The sequence below is a fragment of the Zonotrichia albicollis genome, chromosome 11 (assembly GCF_047830755.1).
Source record: "Zonotrichia albicollis isolate bZonAlb1 chromosome 11, bZonAlb1.hap1, whole genome shotgun sequence".
Taxonomy (NCBI): Eukaryota; Metazoa; Chordata; class Aves; order Passeriformes; family Passerellidae; genus Zonotrichia; species Zonotrichia albicollis.
In genome coordinates, this window is record NC_133829.1 from 10,904,058 (window position 1) to 10,920,539 (window position 16,482).

General features: G+C 44.8%; 1 protein-coding gene across 14 annotated transcripts in view; it reads right to left on the reverse strand.

The window, feature by feature from the left end:
• SEMA6D (semaphorin 6D) overlaps positions 1 to 16,482 on the reverse strand; it is a 244,535-nt gene that overhangs the window by 24,725 nt on the left and 203,328 nt on the right. For 4 of the 14 annotated variants that reach the window (XM_074549329.1, XM_074549327.1, XM_074549328.1 and 1 more), the window contains exon 1: positions 5,260 to 5,603. The exons of 4 other annotated variants lie outside the window; for them this stretch is intronic. In XM_074549329.1, the coding sequence (XP_074405430.1) occupies positions 5,260 to 5,475 (216 nt within the window). In that variant the 5' untranslated portion in view covers positions 5,476 to 5,603. Of the gene's footprint in view, positions 1 to 5,002; positions 5,155 to 5,259; positions 5,604 to 5,640; positions 5,787 to 16,482 lie in introns of those variants that run through there. 6 more of the 14 variants (XM_074549339.1, XM_074549332.1, XM_074549330.1 and 3 more) reach the window with 4 other exon arrangements.

Here is a 16,482-nt window from a genome sequence, read left to right on the forward strand (position 1 = left end):
GATACAGCATAAACAAGGGCTTGACATACAAGCATGAAGATTTTCTTTCAACCCCAAAGTGCATCTGTCATGACAGACAGACACAGAAATAGCAGCAACACTTTGTGCTGGTGCTGCAGTCCCTGCCCACCCCCAGCGCCCGGGAAGCCAGGCAGCAGCACTTGAGGGAAATACCTTTTGTTTCACACCACAATAAAGCCCTGAGGAGGGCTCTACCCAACATAGGTGTGAGCTGGTTCTTTACCACTGCTTGAGAAAGCAGAGTCCCAGCTGCCATGACCATTTGGTAAAATAAAGATGAACTGTGTAGCTCACATTAAGAAAAACCTATTGTTGCAGTAATAGCTGAGCTGAGTGACCGGCTGATCAGCTCTCATCTCTTCTGAGGTTTCACTCCCACCGCTGGTGGGCAGCCAGTCTGTGATGCTGCTCCCCACCACTCACTCGTTACCCTTCTAGATGAGCAACTCTGTGCTTGCCTCCCTGCTGTCCCTCGCACACTTGAAGAGCCCCCTAGCAGGCATCTGCCAATTAACTCCTCATTCTCATCCCAGGCTCTCTTCAAAGCTCCCCTTTGCCTCTGATGCCAGAGCCTGAGTGCCCCCTGTCCCCGACACACACGCAGCTCGGCTGTGTTCAGGTGGCTCTGCCCCAGCACAGCCGCTGATTATGCAGGTCAGCACGGCTCTCCTGCTTCCAGAGGCCACTGCCCGACTGTACCCGTCTGCCATCTCTTCTTTTAAACCATCCACTGTGGGAACAGGATCCATCCCTTTCATTCTGTGTTTTCCCCAGTGCCCATCCAATTAGAAACTGGGCTGCGATTTGGCTCTTAGATGTAATGGTTAAGAAAGAGTAACGGCGACAACAAACCTTTCTGCAGGGAGAGTCTCTGTGTGCAAATACGACCTCTGTTATGTTACCAAGGTCAGGCAGACCAAGGCCAATCTGCTGTGTGAGAATATAAATCAAAGCTGTCCAGGGACTGATTTCGTTTACAAGGTTTGTAACCATTCTGGACAGAACAAATGTTACTTGCTTGCCTGAGCTCCTTGCTCCTCCTCTTCCACCGCCACTTCTTTGCTCCTCCACTCCCACCAAGCCCCTCCCTTCCCACTAATACCTCTTGACCTCCTTTGCTCTTGAAAGCAAAAGTTCTCTTCTAGCAAGAAAGCAGTGGATCACACATGACAGACAGCCATGCTAGGTCAATTTATTTAAATTATGCAAAAATCTCAACAAGTAAAATTAGCATAGAGTCACAAGTACATTCACCTGCTGGTTACCTGCCATTCAAAGCACACGTCAGAATTAAAACAACAAATGCCGTAACAACTTCTTTCCTATTGCATTCATAGATCTGCAAAACAAACCAAGGAAAGCATCTGTAGCAAGTATTAGAATCTGGGCACAGATCCTGTGAAATCACATGGTTTCCGTTGTGGAACTAAAAAGGCTTCTACAAGAATGTGTGAAATACACAGCCGAAATTCTCCATTTCTTTCTGTGCTCCTTGGCAGTTTGTGTGGCTAAGTTAAAGTGGCAAGTTCTGTTTCTGTAGCTGGCACTTCCCAAGCTCACCCCAGTCTGCACACTGAGCACACACAGGATGCAGCCAGCAAGCTCCCTCTCGAGTATGGACAGAGTTAATGTCATCCCACTCCAAACAACAGGTTGCTGTCTCCAAACTGGACCCTTGAAAAGCAAGAGTCCAGCAGTTGCCTCACTCCTCCCAGCTATTCTGCAGCTCTTCCTTCTGCAGGTGTGCACATCGAGCTGCAGTGGGGCTGGGCAGCGGCACCAGAATGAAAGAAACTTCATGTTCTGGATGTTAACTTTAGTTACCATAGCCAGACAATGCTGCCAGTGGCGTGGAAGAAAAAATTGCTGTAGCCAGCTGTGCTGTTCACAGTCGGGTGGTTTCTGTGTAGCTCCAAATGGTTATGGAGCCAGTAGCCTGTTGTGGCCAAGGACAGGATGATGGATGGTCTACACACACTGTCCAAGCAGGGAGAATGGCAGAAGTTCACTTCAGGGTTGTTAAAATGCTAATCTGGGTTACTTAACAAAAGCCGAATGGAAAAGAAAAGTTAGGGAAATCAATACTACTCATATGTTGTATATATGCGCCGCAGATTTGATTTCTGTGGTTAACACAAACATTTGACTTTGGAAGTGGGACAATTCAACAGTCATCCTGTCTGAATAAACTGAACCAACTTCTGATATTAGCTGTACTGTAATTACTGTCAAGCCACGACGAGGGAAAGCAGGCTATGGCAACAACACACGGAGCTCCACAAACAGCACAGAAAGGGCAGTAACACTGTTCTCACTGCACACCTCTTCCATGTGACACGGGAACAAATCACACCCCACTTTCTTTTGAACTCAAGGCTGGCAGCTATTCACAGAACAAATAACAGCTTAATAAAATGGCTTAGATGGATTTTAACAGTAACTGCAGTAGCTTATCGGATGCATAAGAAGGGATCATCTGTTCGAGCAGCAGTTTTGACGAAAGCAACATTTGAACTGTTTTAATTACATACAGAGTTGCTAAGACTGAAAATAACTTGTGCTACCCAATGCCAGTAATATGCCTTATTCCATCTTTTCTTAATTACTTGTGGAGCAAATTGTTACTTTATCAAGTGGAAAGGTATCTGATTTTATCAATCTGGAATTGGAGGTATGTTCAACATATGAGTATGTAATCAACCATCATCTCCTCTGTTGTCAGCAAACACACAGCCTAAGCCTTGAAAAATATCAGAGACTGCAACATAAGTAAGCTCCACATAAGCTTATACAGGCACAGAAGCTGTTGAAGTACCTGTTTCCTTTGTCTTACCAAAAAAGGCTAGAACTGAAAGAGTCTCTGTCATACCACTTTCCCACACCTGATGAAAACTGACCATATTCACCCCTAATCTCCACTTGACTTCAGATTTCAAACTGCTTTTTATTTTTCAGAAGGACAAACAAACATAGCATTTCAACATTTCCATGCAGGTTCTGTCCATCTAACTGGCTACACCTGACTTCAGGGGGATACTGAGTCCTGTGTTAAGCGCACTAATGTTTTGAAAGAATTAAAAACCCATAAAAATTCAGAACTGAAATCTGAATGTGACCAACTGTACTTAGACCGGAAGATACACTATTACAAATGCCTAACATACACTTTGAACTGAACTTCCAAAGTGGACTTTTCCTTCACACAGTCGGTCCTGTCCTCTCATGACAGGACCGACTGGATCAAAGATCAACCTCGAGTGAATTGCATCTATAATTAAGCATTCCATGTAAATGTGCTCTTCATAAATAGACAGCAAAGTTATGGCGGCTCCAGGGGCTGAGATACCTGCTCTAACAGTCAGCTCAGCTCAGGCATTCCCAGAAACGTTCAGATGGTCCAGCTCAAAGGGCACGGGAGGCTGGGGGGAAAACTCGCAGCCACACAGCTGGTTTGTGGAGCTCTGACAGGGCCATCACTGTATTCCTGGCACACACTCCTGCATCACACAAAGCACATTTAGAAAATGATGTTATCTCTGTTGCATCTCACCATAAAGGAGAGCAGGTAGTGACAGACTGCAGGATATGGGGGAGGAAGGTTTACTGTAACTAAAGGTGCAGATGAAAGTGAGAAGCTGGTTAAATAAACCAACGTAGAGCCTCTGGGTTATACTTTTTTGGCTGTCTTTCTGAAAACAAATCTGAGCTACATAATTCAGAATGCTAATAAATTCTTACTACAAACTTTTCCTTCCCAATTTAAAAAAACATGGAGCTTTACATTAGTTAACACAAAAACTGCTGAAGTTCATAATTATATAGAGAAGAAATCAGAGCACTAAGCTGGCAATTTGTTTTTATCTAAGCCAGAGTAAATGTTTATACAATATCTGCCAACATAACAAAATATGCCCGTCACTTACAACATTAAACATGATTCCATACAGCTTAATTTACTGAAAGGAACTCAAGTAGACTTCAGAGGTGCACAGAATTTTATAGTGTGAACAAAGCAGGGAAAACGTCCATTCTCTTTTGCCACAAAAGTAATTGCAAAGCTTTACAATGAGCTTCCTGTTGGACTTGGGAAAAGGAGAGAACCTCAGAAAATTCTCTGTGAAAGTATTTGTATGTGAGAGCAACAGACCAGCAGTAAATGCCTCTAAGACAGTAGGAAGCTGTTTCTTCAAATAATATTTAGGGAACATTAGTAAGACCAACAACTTGAAGCACAAACATATCCCAGCAAAGATGCATGGGTTTTTTTCCCCCAAAGGGAATAACCAGGAGAAAAAAATGCCACACATTTACAGAGCACTGAACAGCATTCTGGAGGAAGTTTGCTGTAATTCCTGCACATTATGTGTGAAGCGTGTGTGTGTGTGTACATGGATAAGCTACAATACCATCTGTACAGCAAGTGCCACATATGTGAGCATTATGAACCATCATTGCTGCTGCTATGCTCAAAAGTAAATGTATTCTAAGCCACACACAAATACAAATACAAATGACTTTACACACTGAGGGCTGAATTTTGCTCAAATTACTCACAGGCTAATGCCTGTGCTACAGACATAATCTTGACCAGAAGTAAGAAACAACCGAGAGATTGGCAGAAGCCCACTAATTTAAGACCACTTATATTCATGCTAACAAGTGGGATTTCCACCGGAACTACAATTTTTTCAACACATCAGCCTAAAGCAGTTAATCCAATTTTTCAACTCACAAGGTAAAAACACAACAAGCATTAAAAAAAAAAAAAAAACCTCCACAACCACCCCACAGCCCTTTAAAATACAGGCGTAATAGCCACCTAGATATATCTGTGTGACCTTTCATTTCCATTTATCCTTATAAATAATAAAGAAGGCTTTAAACCCTTTCTAATTACTCCTTGAAAGCAGCTGTATCGGTTTCTGCAAATGAAACGCCCCCACCCCGCCAGAAAAAAAAACAAAGTTTCCCCGCTCTGCACCTGAGCATTGTTTTCGACAGGAGGGCGGGCGCGGAGCTGCCCCTGCCGCGGCACGGGGATAATTCAGAACTGACTCCAGTATTTGTTTCCATCCATTATTGATGGGGAGCTGGAAACGCGGCTCCCTCTGCCTCCCAGCGCCCGGCTGCTGCCGGGGAGCCCGTAAATCACGGCTCGCCAGGCTCCCCGCCCCGCCGGCAGCGCCGAGCCCCGGCCCGGCCGGCTCAGCCCCCGACGCGGCGCCAGCCCCGACTCACCCCAAGCGCCCCGGGGCGACTTCGCCGGGGATAAACCCGACAGCTCCGCTTCGGCTGCCCCGTCTGCGGCCGGCGCCGGCTCCCGCCCGCTCCGCTCGGCAGCGCCGCCGCGCTCCGGCCGCTCTCCCCGGTACCTGCAGCCGCCGCACCGCTGCCCGCGGCCGCCGCCCGCCGGCGGGGCCCGCTCCGTCCGCCGTCCCCCGCCGGGCGCCCCATCCCGGCGCTGCGCTGGGAGCCGGGGCGGCGCGGGGGGGAGGCGCGCCCGGCAGAGCCCACCCCCGCTCCACCTCCCGCCAATGGGTTTATTCTCGCCCGCGCCTCGCACCGTGGCGGCCCCCGGCCCGCGCCCCGGCAGCACCGCGCACAACTTTTCGGGCTCACCGCAGCGGGAGCGCGGCCCGCGGCCGCCGGCGGAGCTCGGCCGGTCGCGCCATGGCGGGGCGGGACCGGCACCGCCCCGGCCGCTGCCCCCCGCCTCCCCGCCGCGGGCAGCGCCGGGCGCCGCCTCGACACCGACAAGGGCCCCGGCCCCGCCGGCTGCGCGGGGCGCCGGCAAACTTCGGCCGTAGTTTTACCCCTCCCAGCCCACCTCGGCAAACCTGCCCCCGCCCCGAGGCCGCCGAAGTAAACAGCTGGAGCGAAGCCATCGAGAATTTTTTTGTTCATCGTCGACGCCACCTTCGCTTCTTAAGACAGAAATTTTCATTTCTATTTGGGAAGAAAAAGTCATTGCGAGCAATGCAATTTTGCGAGCTAATGAGACTCGATTTTGCAAACGAGTACTTTGCGTGTGGTGCTGGGGGGATGTCCTTGAAATGACATCTTTTTAAATGCCTGTCCAAAATCCCCTCAGATATTCCAGAAACAAAGGGTTTAATCCCAGAAATGAAGTCCAGGAAATAGCTGTCACTAATTCATTTTTCTTCACATGAAAGATAAATTAATTAAGGCTTAAAGTACCATGGAGTATTTTGGATGCCCCTGCAAGGGAAAAAAAAAGGATTACTTGCCAAACTGTTTCATCTGTGTTTTTTTAATGGAAAATAAGAAAAAAATCCAAGTAAAAGTAATTCAGATTTTTGCTGGGGAGTATATTTGCGCAGTTCCCAAATTCCTGTGCCTTAGCTGAGCACTGGCTCCACAGCAAAGCCTTGGGCTGGTTGCTTCCCACAGCTCTCCTACCCCTCTGGAAGACAAGCACTGATACTCCCAAGCAGCATTTTGGGCTGATCTGGCAGGTTTTTACACACGCACCACTCACAGCGGGAGCATTGCCTCTTGAGAACTGATTCATCTAAGTAAGGGCGCCAGGATTTGGCCCATAGTAAATTCTCTTTAGAGATGGTGCCAACAAAATCTCCCAGCCATGGGAATAGGACGTTTTTGGCAACTCAGTCCCCCTTGGCTGTCTCTCTCTGATGTTTCCTAGTGGTGACAGGCTAAAGGCAAGATCATTATGGGCTTCCTCACAGAGAACACAGCACAGCTATGTGGCACCCCAGGAGCTGCTGCCTGGTTAAAGGTGTAAGGACATTATTTTCTCTTTCTGATGAACAGCCCTGATCTGAAAAGCATCAAAATTTGCACAGTGCATGAAAATGCCACGATAGAGACCACTCGCTTGGTTAAGAATTGAATCACAACCTCAGGAGAACAAAGCTGGAAGTGTTTCCAAAAGGATTTGTTTCACAGAATAGCTCTGTGGCCTTTGCACTGGAAGTGAGACACCCAGAGCAGACCCACTGCGGTGGGGATTTGTGGTGGGTATGGATGGGTGCCTAGGTGTAAGCTACCCACACCAGGACATTAAAAATGTGGAATTTGCTCCCTGGCTTTTGAAACTCCTGATGGTAGTGCCAGCCAGGAAAACTGCAGTGCTGGAAGAGCCACTTATATTTTCATTCAATGCACCCCTTTTGTGACTGCCATGTAGAAATTGCTCCTCGAGGTTGTTCTGCTGTCCCTGCTGGGGAGGTATCGGGTGCCCAGCCCTTGGCACTGCTGGGGCTGTGGCTGTGTGCTCCCCTCTGCTCTGACAAGGGCAGCCTGTGGGAAGGGACCTTTCTTCCCTGCCATACCTCCGAGCCACAAGCTCACTCAAGGTTTCCATATATCAGGATGAAAGATTAATATGGTTTAAATCTCCTTCTGCTTCAATTAGGCAGGTGACACAATGTTGAGAATGAGATCGCATTCCCGTAGGGCAAAGGGTTTCAGCTAGAAGTAGAGCATTTTAGAGGATTTTGGTACAGCCAAGACTAATACCTTGTGTCTACACTTATATATGGTAGTTTATTATCATTTCAGAATTTGCTGCATGGCTAGGAACCACTTTATGTAAGGATTTAAAGTATGTGCATTTACAATATGTGTGCAGTCAGAGAATTACACAGCCACAGGTTTTTAAACACAAATATATGCAGGCTCCTATTGATATGATAAACTATCAGTAACATGTGCTGCAAAGCTTCTTAAATCCTCATTGACACAACAGACCACTATTGTGTCAATAGTGTGCAGATTAATGGGGTATTGTCAGGCTATTTTAGGCCTTAACTTTCATTTATCCTAAAACTTGTTCTTCATTGTAACTCTTAACCTTTGGATTCTGCCAACACATTTCTTGTCACAAATATACTAATGGAATTAAAAGAAACCTGGCTTTTAAATGTTAATTACCCCTAGAATGATTGATTTGCAAAAGAAACACATCAGCAGGATCTGAAAGTACAGAGGCAGAATAAAATGGACTGAGTGTCAGCCCAAGAGCCTGGAATGCCCGGGGACCAGCTTTGGCTTCAATGAGACTGTCCCTGTGTCCCAGGTGGTAACAGAGCACTCACCCACCTGGTCTCATGGGCAGGGTGTACAGGTGATTCCTGTCCAAAGGACTCTTCACGGTCTAAGTGCTTTACAGACTTAAGCAACTCTTGTTCATGAATTTGAAAATATAAGCAAAGTGTTAAAAATTTACCTACTGGTAACAGAAGCACCCTGTGTTACAACAACATACCTATTTTTTTATTTATTAAAATAAGGATAATACTAAACTGGTTTTAAATCAGGCATTTCGTTCTGTTTGAATGCCTCCACTGGGTTTATAACCAAAGCTGAACTGATTTCAGCAAGTAGGTGTGTTGATTGACATCACCACTTCAGCCACATGGTGATTTGGTGAGGAAGTGCCAGTGCACAGTGCAGGGCAGTTGGCAAGTTGGGGAAACCACCTTCAGATCACGGTAGCTCAGGAAGAGCTCAAATGGCACAACCCTAGGAAATACCAAATACTGAGGGAAATGGAATTGACAATTTACCCCTGGCTGAGCCAGAGCTCCATCAGTGACTCAGCATGCAAACGCACGGACACAGTGGTTTCTGAATGAAATATCAAACTTATATTTTGAGGACACGTTCATTTAAGCTGTGTCATTTCCAATAAAAACAGCAAATGTCATTTACAGGAGGATGGTCAAATCACAGCAGTGCCAAGAAGTGATGATGTTTTACCCTAAGAGTCATTTTGTTTTAGCTAAATATTTTCTTCCTCCCTTCTTTTTTCCAGTGCATACAGACATCTGCCTACTGCAAGGCATTGCATAGAAGAACTGGGAGGTAATTTAATATGGATCGATACATAATTCCTGATGAAGTAGACATGCAGTTTTTATATTCACTATCCTTAAATCTAAATTGCAAAGTGCGATGTTATGACTTACCTTTACTGTAATTAAGTTTGATAGTAAAAGAGAATAGAATTTATTTATTATGAGTGAATAAAATTAGTTGGACAATTTAAGGTGCTATTCAATGAGTAATGCTCCCATAGAAAGGGTAAACATTTGTCTGCCTGATAATAGTTGTTCGTATTAACAGCCTAGAAAAGTTATTTTCATGCAGCTCTGGTTTTATGTGTCTTCTTGTCTTCTCAATATCCTGGGAGCCATTGCATGGGGCAGGGCAGGCATGTATAATACGTGAATAAATGTAGGACAATTTCCAAGAAAAACAGGCTTTTTATCTCTATTGATTGGTGGAGAATTCTCTCCTTTGGACTTTTAAGAATATAAATGAAGAAAATAGGAAGATCAAGCTGTAACGCCTCACAGCTCATGACCAGAACAGGGTTAAAGCCACATAAGCTGAAACTGATAACCCATTATGGTGTCAGCCTGCACAATGCAGAATTCCATGTTTCCTATTGCTCACCTCTGTGAGAGGGATGCCAACCATTCCTGGCTTTAGCACCCCATCTCCATGAGCCCTTTCTGTAGGTGTTGCCCTTCTTTAGCCACTCATTCCCCAAGGCTTAGATCCTGAGAAGATGGGTCTTTAATCTGCCTCGAGTGCATTTAAATCATATCCCTGTTCAATCACCCTAAACCTTGTTGCCAGGGGGGATATTGGTGAAAATCCCAGTGTTTGGCTGGCAAAGCAATATAGCTGAGCCAACCATTTTCCTTCTCTGAGTCCTGAGCTTGCAGCAGTATCAATGCAAGTCAGAAGTGAGACATTTCAGAACACTGTTGCTCATGATTTACACCAAGTGGTTAAAAATAGCAAATTGCTAATATAACAAGCCTGTGCTGTGTTGATACAGACAAATAATTGTTCATAAGTCAAGTTTTATTTAAAGAGGGGTAAGTTTAAGAAAAGATGTAATAAATTTATCCGTGTAAATAGTATCCAAGGTATCACATGAGGGTAGTTCTTTATAATGCTCAAAAGAGAGAAGATAATTTTCTCATATTTTCCAAATGATGGGAGACCCCTCTTTTCACCCTTGACAGCTGTCAGAAAATTATAGGAGGTGCTTTTAAGCAATTACCATTTTGTAAAATATAGGGAAGAGAGAAAACAACTCCAGCACTTTTTTATAGCATCTTCTTGGGTGCTGTATTGAGAGTCGTGTTTAAAGCATTTCTGACTGTCAAGAATTCATTTTAACATAGAATCATTTAGGTTAGAAAAGACCTTTAAGATGACTGAGTCCAACCATTAGCAACATCATTGTTCCCTTTTTAATATTTTTCTAATCTTCCTCCTCATTTAGAGGGATGTGCAGAAATCTCAGGCTGTATGCCTGTCACTTCAAGGTGTAGTGATAATTTTTTTGCCAACACTGATGCTGGGCAGTGCACCCCAACTTGGCAACTTTGTCCTGTCTCTGTAAAGGACCAGTATGTGCATGTGCTTTCATTCCTGTGATTTAGCTTCCTGGCTGGTGGAAGAAATGGGCTCACACTGTTATTCATGACCACCACCATGATCTGACATCAGTTTGCCTTGAGAAGCCCACAGAACTACCTCTATATTGAATATTTAAGCGATAAATCTAATAGCTGCTCTCAGGCAAAGGTCCACCCCAAATTCAGTGCGTTGGCTCTCCAATTCCCCCATCTGTACTCTGGGGAGGCAGGGGAGATGTGCCAGTAATGAATAAAAATAATTGGAAAACAAATATTTTTTTTAAAGCTTTGTCAGTATGCTGCATGGGTCAGCCAGCAGGGATCCTGCAGGATCCTGTGCAGATGAACCTGAGACGGTGGAAAGCCAGAGACTCCTCCTCTGCTGAGGCTGTGGAGAGAACCCCATGTCAGCAAAGGCAGAAGAGACACAGACCCAATGTTTGCAACATGTTGTCCTGTGTATTTTACAACTTGAAATGTGCCTAGAGTGAAATCTGGATGACTGTATGTCAAAGCCAATAAAAGGGATTCAAGCATAAATATAACTGGGCACAGTCCTGTAAAACTGGTCTTTCCTGCCTGTAAGCTCCCCATCAGGCTTAACTTTGAAAAACCAACTCTTTCAGGCCAGTGGTTCTTGCAAGGATCACTGCAATAGTAAAACATGATTTATTTCTGGTCCTTGCAAAAGAATCATTTTGTAAAATAATCCCAGTGAGGGGCAGCTGTACAGGGCAGAGAGCTGCCAACACCAAAGCCAAGCTGAAGGCATTGCCATGGTGCCCTTTGGGTCCAGGTACAGAGCTGTGTATTGCTCACTCCCCTCAGCACTTTAAATGTCTGCAGGAATGATTGAAAGCAAACCAAACTCCATTTTCTGTACAATTATTAGCTTTTCAGTTTGGTGTATTACAGCACCCGTCTCTTGATGGGGAATTAATTCAAAACATCTAAGGTAATATCATCAAAATACTGTAATTAGATTTAATGGCACACTTCCAAGATTAATAGGTGATCTTCCTCACAGCCTACAATTTTAATTTCCAAAATTTCATTTGTCATACTGCTACTCAGTACAGATTCACCATCTCAGTGTTTACCTACACTTTTCCTCACTAGTAGTAAAATGTGCTGTCTTTTCCAGGCATAGACAGATGAAAAGATGTATTAGTAACAAATCTGTGTTCATGGCATATAATCACAAGATGACAAGACACTTAATGTTATCTATTTATATAGTATGTATAGCAACTTCTGTTACACAAAATCACTCTTCAGTCCCATTTTAGGGGATTACCTAATCCTGTAATTGATTCTGTGTGATGAGTCCCTGTTGTCCTGTGGAGACCCATTGACCTTCAGAACAGGAACAGGCCTGAAAACATTCCATTATTTCACTGGTTTTTTTAATGTGTAAATTACAAGAATATATAGGATGAGAGCAGATGTTTTTATCTGTTTATTTACTTCACTGGGCTCAGAATTCTAAGTGTTTTATGACTTGACCAAGAAGAAGAAGAAGAAGAATTACTCCCTATCAGTAAGAATGACCAAAGACATGATTGATGTTTTCTTTAAGGTAAATCAAATATTCCCACAGAAATGTAGCCAATCATACACGTTCTCAAATAGCTAAGAGCTACAGTAAAGCTACTTTCTACTGTAACTGTCACATCTCAAAACTTGCAACGGGATGAAGCAATTGCTCACTGGTTATAAATACCAGCAGATTAGTTTATCTATAGATCTGTATCATGTTACTCATTCCAGAGTCCATAAAATCCAACATGAATCAGCTTGACTTCACAAACAATCACATCCTACACAAAGGTGCGTCCTCCACAGGTAGCATCTCATGACATTTTAGAGTCATGGAGGTTTTAGTATTACAGAAAACAAGTAATTGGACATGTGTGCATGTGCAGACAGACACACACAGACACACATAAACCTTGCTCCTTCACTGTCCCACCAAATATAACTCCATGGATTAAGGCCTCAAATAAGTCTCTAAGAATGTAATTTAGTGCAGTCTGAGTCCCCCTTGGGCAAGCCTGAGGGAGCTCCTTGGGCCGTCACAGCTCAGCAGCTGTCCAGCCTAGCAGTGACTCAGGAGCCAAAACCCTGCCTCATTTGGGTGGCAGTGAAACAGTTGTAAGGGATCAGACAGACATTATCCTTGGATGAGGTAGGGAGGGTGCTTAGAAAATAGTTAATACCAGTAATTACTAAGAATAGAAAGGTAAACAAACTGCTTGAAAATTTGTATCTGAATGAATTCTGAAATAAAGCCTTACCACATGGCATTCCTATCCAGCAAGAGGGTAGACTCTTATCCTAGGTAAGAAGAAAGATGATCAAACTCTTTACTTTTACCTCTGTGATCCACAGTAAAGTCCATGTCCTCCATTCAGTAATGACAGGAACTGCTGCCTGTGGCATATTACTCTGAGTTTCTGCTTAGTGTGTGCCCCTTGACATCTCAGTATCTGACTTCAGCCTAGGATATTTTGTTCTTGAGACATAGGTGATTACCTTCAATTAGTCTTTCGACACTTACAGCCTTGTCTAACATTACTGTTTGTTTGAAAAAAATGACTCCTAGCTTTGATGTACCTCAGTGTTCCTTCTTGTGTGCTGGCTGTGGGCTGCAAAACCCTTTCGTTGAGTAGCTGTAACAGAGCCATCCATGAAACCTTTCCTTTCTTCTGTTCTGTGCTTTGCACGTTTGTGCAGAAGAAAAATTTCCACTTATGGAAGGTGAGCACACACACTATTCTCTGTATATATTCTCATACTACTCTCTGTATATTATATCTTCTCTCTATATGTTCTCTGTGCTGCTATTCTCTATAGTAAGAGGCAGAAGTGAGTGCAGATTGTTTGATCCTTTGGAGTTACTGTTGCTCCTTCCCCCCATCAACATTTGAAATGTGCACAGTGTCTAAAGTCACTGATCCAGGGACATATCCTACTGCTTTCCTTTGGAGAATGCAAGATGACACATTTTCACCTTTGAGGTGACAGCAGGTGACAATGAGATAGGTGGCCCATTTCAGCCCCACATTGTCTCACTGATCACAGTATGCCAGCTGCTTGTATGACTGTGCATGTCAGCCCACTAATCTTGAGTGATGCAAAGCTCCACAGAGTCTGGGGAAATACCATTGTCTGTGACAACTCATGCAGGAAACAGTCATGCAAAGGAGCTGTCAAGGGAGGAGGCTTGCTCTAGGAGAGGGGGGTGTGTGGGGTCAAAAGTGTAGAAAGCACTTTGGATCCAAGGCAATATAAATTAGCCATGGCACCTATTCTATCCTACAAAATCTCCTATTTGCATCACATGCTGGAAGAATTAACATTGCAAAACCATACAACAAAGCAACAGCCAGTAATAATCAAGTTATAACTAAATACTCTGGATGGTGCTTGACTTGGAAAAACAGGCTCAGGTAGGAATGCCAACAATATTATCTGACATAGCTGGAAAAAAGAGTAAGCTGTGACATCTCCATTCTTGGCAAATCACAGAGACTGCTGCAGGCACTCTGTTCCCTCTGCTGCTTGGAGTGATGCAGTCGTAGCTGCTGTCGCTGTTAGCTACAGATCTCCTCTCTTCTGTGTCTTTGTGGGGAAGAGGAGGGCATGAAAAGTGGTTCACTACTTGGGAAGCAATGGAAGAAACAGTATTTGTGGTTCCAGTCAAAGTTTTCCAGCTCCTTTTATAGATTTGACTTTTTTTTAATTAGTTGCATAACAGGGTGCCAGGATTTAGCAGCCATGTTACAGCAAATAAATAATTTTATAATAAAGTCTCTTCTGTCCACTGGCCAAAGATAACTACAGGTTATTCTCAGCTTTCTTATCAAAAGCTGTTTCAGACTTGGATATTTTATCTGAGTACTTCAGATGCTGCCTGAACATCTTCCCACGTTGAGAAAAATCTCAGTGATTGTTTATTTTGTGCATATGTACTTTGCATGCTGGCAGAGAATGCCTAGCTGGTAATTTCTCTCCCTGCCATTATTACCCATGTGTGTGCACCAGGCCAAGAGCTCAGCACCAAACCAGAGAGGGATGGAAAGGTCTCCCCCTGAGTGTGGCCAGACCATGCAGAAACACCCTCCGTATGTGAGACCAGCTGCATGAGGCACAGGCTTAGCAGGCTCCCTGCCACCTGGCCAGCCCTGCTCTGCCCCAGGCACTGCCAGGGCAGGAGGGGAGTGCAGAGAGGGGGAGACAGGAAAGGGGGAGAGAGCAGGCTGTCCATGCTCAGCCAGCTGACTGGGGATTTGCAGAGCAGATCAGGGCCATGGCCAGCCCTGGACTCCCATCACGTCACACTGCCAGGACTCAGGCTCAGATGAGCTTTGGACATGTCAGAAGAGGCCATATGACTTCTTACTACAGACCCAAGCAAGGAGCTCTCTGCAAGGTGAATCATCTATCAGTCCTGCCCATCAGTAATGTCATGGCACTGATGTCAGGCTGACAATTTAGATTCCAAATCCTTCCTAGAAGGATCAGGATAGCACATGTGCATGTGTTCCTGGGGTTGTTGGCCATCTGGGCTGCTCTTAAAGCCATGTGGTTTTACACCCTGCCCACGTTTCAGGCGTCCTGTATCCAGAATGGCACTCGGGAGAGCTGCATGTGTTAACTTGCTCTCTGATCTACACCCCTTCATGAACTTTTGACAGTGACTAAGTCTGTGTTTTCCCTAGGATCTTCAAAAACCTTTCAAACAGACCTGATGACAGAAAGCCTCTTGATTTTTTGTTGGGACTGAGTGAAGATCCCTCTGTTCTCTCAGATGCCAAAAGAAAAAAAAAAAATATGAACTGTACTTTTCAAATGTCATCCTGGGGAGCCAACCCTCAAACTCTTCCTCACATATAAAATGTCCTGGCAGGATTACCATATAATATCCATTGCAGCAGTGGAAAATATCAAAGGATCATGGCTTAAAATGAAACAAAGCAGCACCCTTTCTTGTCTCAAAAGCAATACTATTCCTCTTCCTCTTTTTCCCTTCTCACTTGCAATTGCCATGCAGTTTGATAAAGTGGGATTAGGTATCCACAATAAACACTCCCATGTGAGGCCAGCTAGAGCAAATGGAAGCAATCACTTTACTTTTTAGCCCAAACCTTCTGTTACTGTAGCAAATGAGATTTTTCTTTTTTGCAGCTGACTAGCAGAAACTGATTTAGGCCCTTTGCACTTGCTGCCAGCAAGTGTTCCCACTCCAAAAATAGCCTGCTGAAGAAAGAAGTGTCAGTTGCTGTCTTCAACAGGCTGCTTTCTAAACCCATTGTTAGAAGACACCTACTTCAGCTGAAACCTGGCATGTCACCACGCTGTGGGCAAAGTGCCATTCCAGCAGATGGGCAGGGGTAGGCAGTGCCAGGAATCCAGTCTGGATATCAACCTTGAGTAACAAGGTTGTATTCCCATCTGAGGATGTCAAAGCCTGGAGCTGTGCTCTACCTTAACCTGTGTCCTTACACACCTTGCTGCTCACACACATCTATGCAGTATTTGAAAGGTTTCTGTTTGATTTGCAGCCCATCCTGCTCTGCTCCACTGGCACCAGGTTTAGGTTTGGGATGGGTGAGCCTGGCCTGCCATGCTCTGCAATGAAGGTGTGGGCAGGACAACGTGAGCAGTGCTTGGCTTTCAGTGCTTTTCTACCCACTGTGGCATTTAGTAGCAAATACGTGGAGAACACCTCAGGGTGCTATAGTCAAGGCAAAAACTTCCAGAAAGACCTCAACAGCTGTGGAACACTGAAAAACCACAATGCAGGTACCTCTGAGTGGAGTGGCAGGAGTCCAGCAGAGGTTAATCACAGTGCTCCAGTGCCCCTACAGTTAGAGTGAACAGGTGCCCACGTGCCAGGTGCAGAGAGCAGTGCTGCAGTCTCACTCTGTTCCAGCCTCAGAAATCCCCACACTCTCAAGTGCCTCACAAGAGCATCTGGCCTCGATGAACTGGGATTCATATGCCACAGCCTCGTGAGACTGACATGACAATG